General features: G+C 36.6%; 1 protein-coding gene across 3 annotated transcripts in view; it reads right to left on the reverse strand.

The window, feature by feature from the left end:
* Positions 1–2,430: 2,430 nt before the first annotated feature.
* CLOCK (clock circadian regulator) overlaps positions 2,431–3,614 on the reverse strand; it is a 34,809-nt gene continuing 33,625 nt past the window's right edge. For all 3 annotated transcript variants that reach the window (XM_010140202.1, XM_010140200.1, XM_010140201.1), the window contains exon 21: positions 2,431–3,575. Coding sequence is in view for 2 of the 3 variants with exons in the window: in XM_010140200.1 (XP_010138502.1) it covers positions 3,399–3,575 (177 nt within the window). In the remaining variant the exon portion in view is untranslated. The remainder of the gene's footprint in view (positions 3,576–3,614) is intronic.

The raw sequence follows: 3,614 nt of genomic DNA on the forward strand, positions 1-3,614 counted from the left end.
TTAAATATAATATAAAAATAGCTATATTCTTTTTCTCTGAAGTTATCCTAGAAGCTTTTCTTCCACTGCTCACCCATCACAGGCAAACAGTGTCTGTCTCCTGAACTCCATGCAACTATGCCATCTTTTTCACTCCATTGTGTATCAGCAGCCCATTTCTTCATGAGTACAATCCTCTCCTTAACAGACTCCTTCCCTTCTGTCAGAGTCATTCCATCTGTAACGTTTATGCTCCAGAACCTGCAGCATTCACAACTTTCACTATCGTGCTATTTATTAGGATGTTGCAAATAAAGTTTACGGCTGTAGTAAGTGAGTCGGGCAGAAGCAAAAGGCTGATTAAGAATGAGGCGATAGCCTGGTCCTCCTCCCACTAAAGATCGAGGACAGTTCAGTGATTGAATCAGCAACAGGGGAAGCTGCAGACCCTTTAAATATACACTTTTTAGTCACTAGCTGTGAAACAAAGCATCTGCATACTTGCACAGAATCTGGACCAAGTTCTACATACTCGCTTTTGTAAAAAGTTTGCCTGATTCATGGCAGGAATTTTTCAAATGCGTGCTATATTTTTCCAGTTTCTTTGAATTTCCCCATCTTCTATACTTCCTCTGCTAGCTGGTAGTTCTGTAATTGAATGACCTCTCTCTGAGGTTACAAAAAGCTTCTCGATCAAAGCATTCATTTCTATAATTCTCTTTCAGCAGCCATACTACTGTCATCATCTAATTTCTCTCTCACCTAGTTTAGCCTTTTTACCGACAGACCTATAGCAGCACACCAGAGTATTTGGGAAGGGGGAAATGGGAAGAGAAGTTTAAATGAAGCTTTATATAAAAAAACCTACATCATTAACCGTCTGGCTGGTATCTGTTTTACGTAGGTCTCAGTGTAATAGCTTAATAAATCTATTTTCCCACTATTCAGTATTTCTAACAGCACTATTAAAGCTCTCTCAGTTTTCTTTTTTAGTGCTATATTATTACTGAAATTGGTTAACAAAATTTTTATCTAACCTATTTTCCATTAAGCAAAAAAGTACCAATAGCACAGACCTCTAGTCAACGCAGCTTAATTTAGAAACAGGTGGAATGGCATGGTAGGGATAGTAGAGCAAGGCAGGATTTCTTTACAGAAACAAGTTTCTGACAATTATTCCAGCCCAGATAATGCCAGAAATCCCTTTAAAGAAGGGGAAGTGTTCCTTGTTATGTTTGGTACTGGCATCTGTTCTTTGCTCCAGGTTGCAAGAAGCTTCCTGGAGCAGAAAACAATCTGATTCTCTTTGGTACTGTGTTTCTCACACTCTCCTTCGTTGTTCACTACCATGCTTTTTGGTGTCAAACTCTTGCTTTATAACTGGGGAATAACAAAGATTTAATGGCGGGACATGTGCAGAGGCAAAGGCTAGCCTCAAAACATAACCAGCTGTATCAAATGCTTGGCTAAACTGATATTACCTTCCTGCGGGTTTGGTTCATCCAGTAATACAATCAAACTCTTTCATAGTACAAAATAGTCCATCACCATTTGCTTACATTCATTTGACTCCTCCTCAGTATTCAAGATTAATCCAGCTTTCTCTTCCTAGTACTAATTTTAACTGCTTTTACTGTTTTTGTTTTTAATTATGAGATCTATCAGTATTTATTCATTTTCCTCTGAAGTTCTGGTTTCCATAAATTAGTACCATAAAAACCTACTGAACATTTACTTAAAATAGCACATTGTATCTGTTGGAACTTTTTATTTTCTTTACAAAGTGAAGTTGCCTTCTGAAGTCTTAGTTCAGTGATATCTCTTAAATCAATAGCCTGGTAGTGTTAAATGCAATCATGATCTCCCCCAAAACACACTTTAAATGCTACAAAAATTATTAAAACAAAACAAAATCAGCTCACTAGTCCTTCTCCTGCAAAAGGAGTTCTATACTTTTAGGTGTTTTTTTTATCTTTTAAGAGTATTACCTTCAAGGTCTGAGATTTTAGAGACTCCTCTGTTTGTGGCTAGTGTTTGAGGGGGAGTACCACTCAAAAATGCTCATGGTCTCAACTCAGACCATTATTAAAATCAACACAATACAGAAATATCTATGAAGTAGATACACAAGTTTGGCTGACAATGTACTAAGACTTCAAAATTGAAAATGGTTACAGATTCAAGACACTGTTATTCAAGATGTTCAACATTATCACCTGAATTAAAATCAAGGCACTATGGGTTTTGTTGTCGTTGTTAAAATGACCCTGAATTAGTTCTGACTAATTTTTGAAGGAGAATAAAAAGATTCCAACATATTTTAACAAGTTACAATTCTTACCACAGAGAAAGTGGTTAAAAAGTGCCCAAAAGGTTATTAAATGTAAATATATTTTTGTGCAAATTACTCTTATAACTGAAACATTCTTGAAAATTACTGTCTTTTTTTTTTTTTAAACCTTTTACATAAATATTTCCAACTATGAACTATATCAAAAGATAGCTTTGGGGAATAAAATTCCAAACCATCTGCAAGAAAGCAGTGCAAATTCCTATTTTTCAAATAAAACAATGAATTAATTATGAAATGATGAATGATATTAATGAATCTGAATGTCCTGAACCCTGATGCATGATCACCAGTTCAAACAGCTTCATCAATAATTTAACCTCAAGAAGTCAACTTACCAACACACTATACCTCACCGAACAAACCCTGACATCACAGACAAAGCACAACAAGAGACTTGTGCCCACATTAAGGGTGAAAATAATGATGCATCATGTTGTAAACAAAAGGGTAGAACAGAGGAAAACATTAGTCTGAGTATGGCGTGAGAATTTAGGGAAACATATTCAAACCTACAAATAACAGATTACATTTTCATGCATCATATAAAATATTTTGCTCTTTCTCCTTTTATGCAGACATATACACAGTATTTTACAGCATCTGTACAACAGAGAACTGGATTTCACACAACATTTTCAAAATATTTACTGTCCCATAATCATCTGAAAAAAATTAGATGGTTTTTTGGACTATATTCCTGGCATTTTTTCTGCTAATTCAAACAATTGCTCCATGTCCATTTTAATACTTTAAAAATGTACAGGATTGATAAAAATACCAGTATTTTCAGCATCCCTCTCATTTCAGTCACATTTTGAGATTTCACCTGGGCAAATTAACACATGGCAGCAAATCCTTTAGAACACAGAACTGTTCTGGGGCAACTATCAAAGATGGCCATGTCCCCATCATCACCTTGTGGCTTGTCTTAACAGATTCCAGAAGTTAGATCTCAACACTGTGCTGTTAGAAAGCCTTCATACTGCTACCTCTGTAGCCTCAGTGCAGCTGTTTGTGGAGCAGCTCTCTTCTGGTAGTTTGCTTCAAAAAGAGGCAGAGCCCCACACTATTGCGGCTGAACTTTGGAAGGATCAGTCATCTTGTCAGTTCTGTGTCGCGAAAGTTGCTGCTGCTGCGACTGATGCTGCTGGTGGTGGGACTGAGTAAAAGTGCTTTGTTGTAGTGGGAAAGCAGCAGAGAGGATAAGCTGAGCCGACTGATTTCCATGAAGTAACCTGGATGTCTAAAACATGGAAATAGAAAAAACATTATTTTCCTGCTG

The sequence above is a fragment of the Buceros rhinoceros genome, unplaced genomic scaffold (assembly GCF_000710305.1).
Source record: "Buceros rhinoceros silvestris isolate BGI_N320 unplaced genomic scaffold, ASM71030v1 scaffold13927, whole genome shotgun sequence".
Classification (NCBI taxonomy): domain Eukaryota; kingdom Metazoa; phylum Chordata; class Aves; order Bucerotiformes; family Bucerotidae; genus Buceros; species Buceros rhinoceros.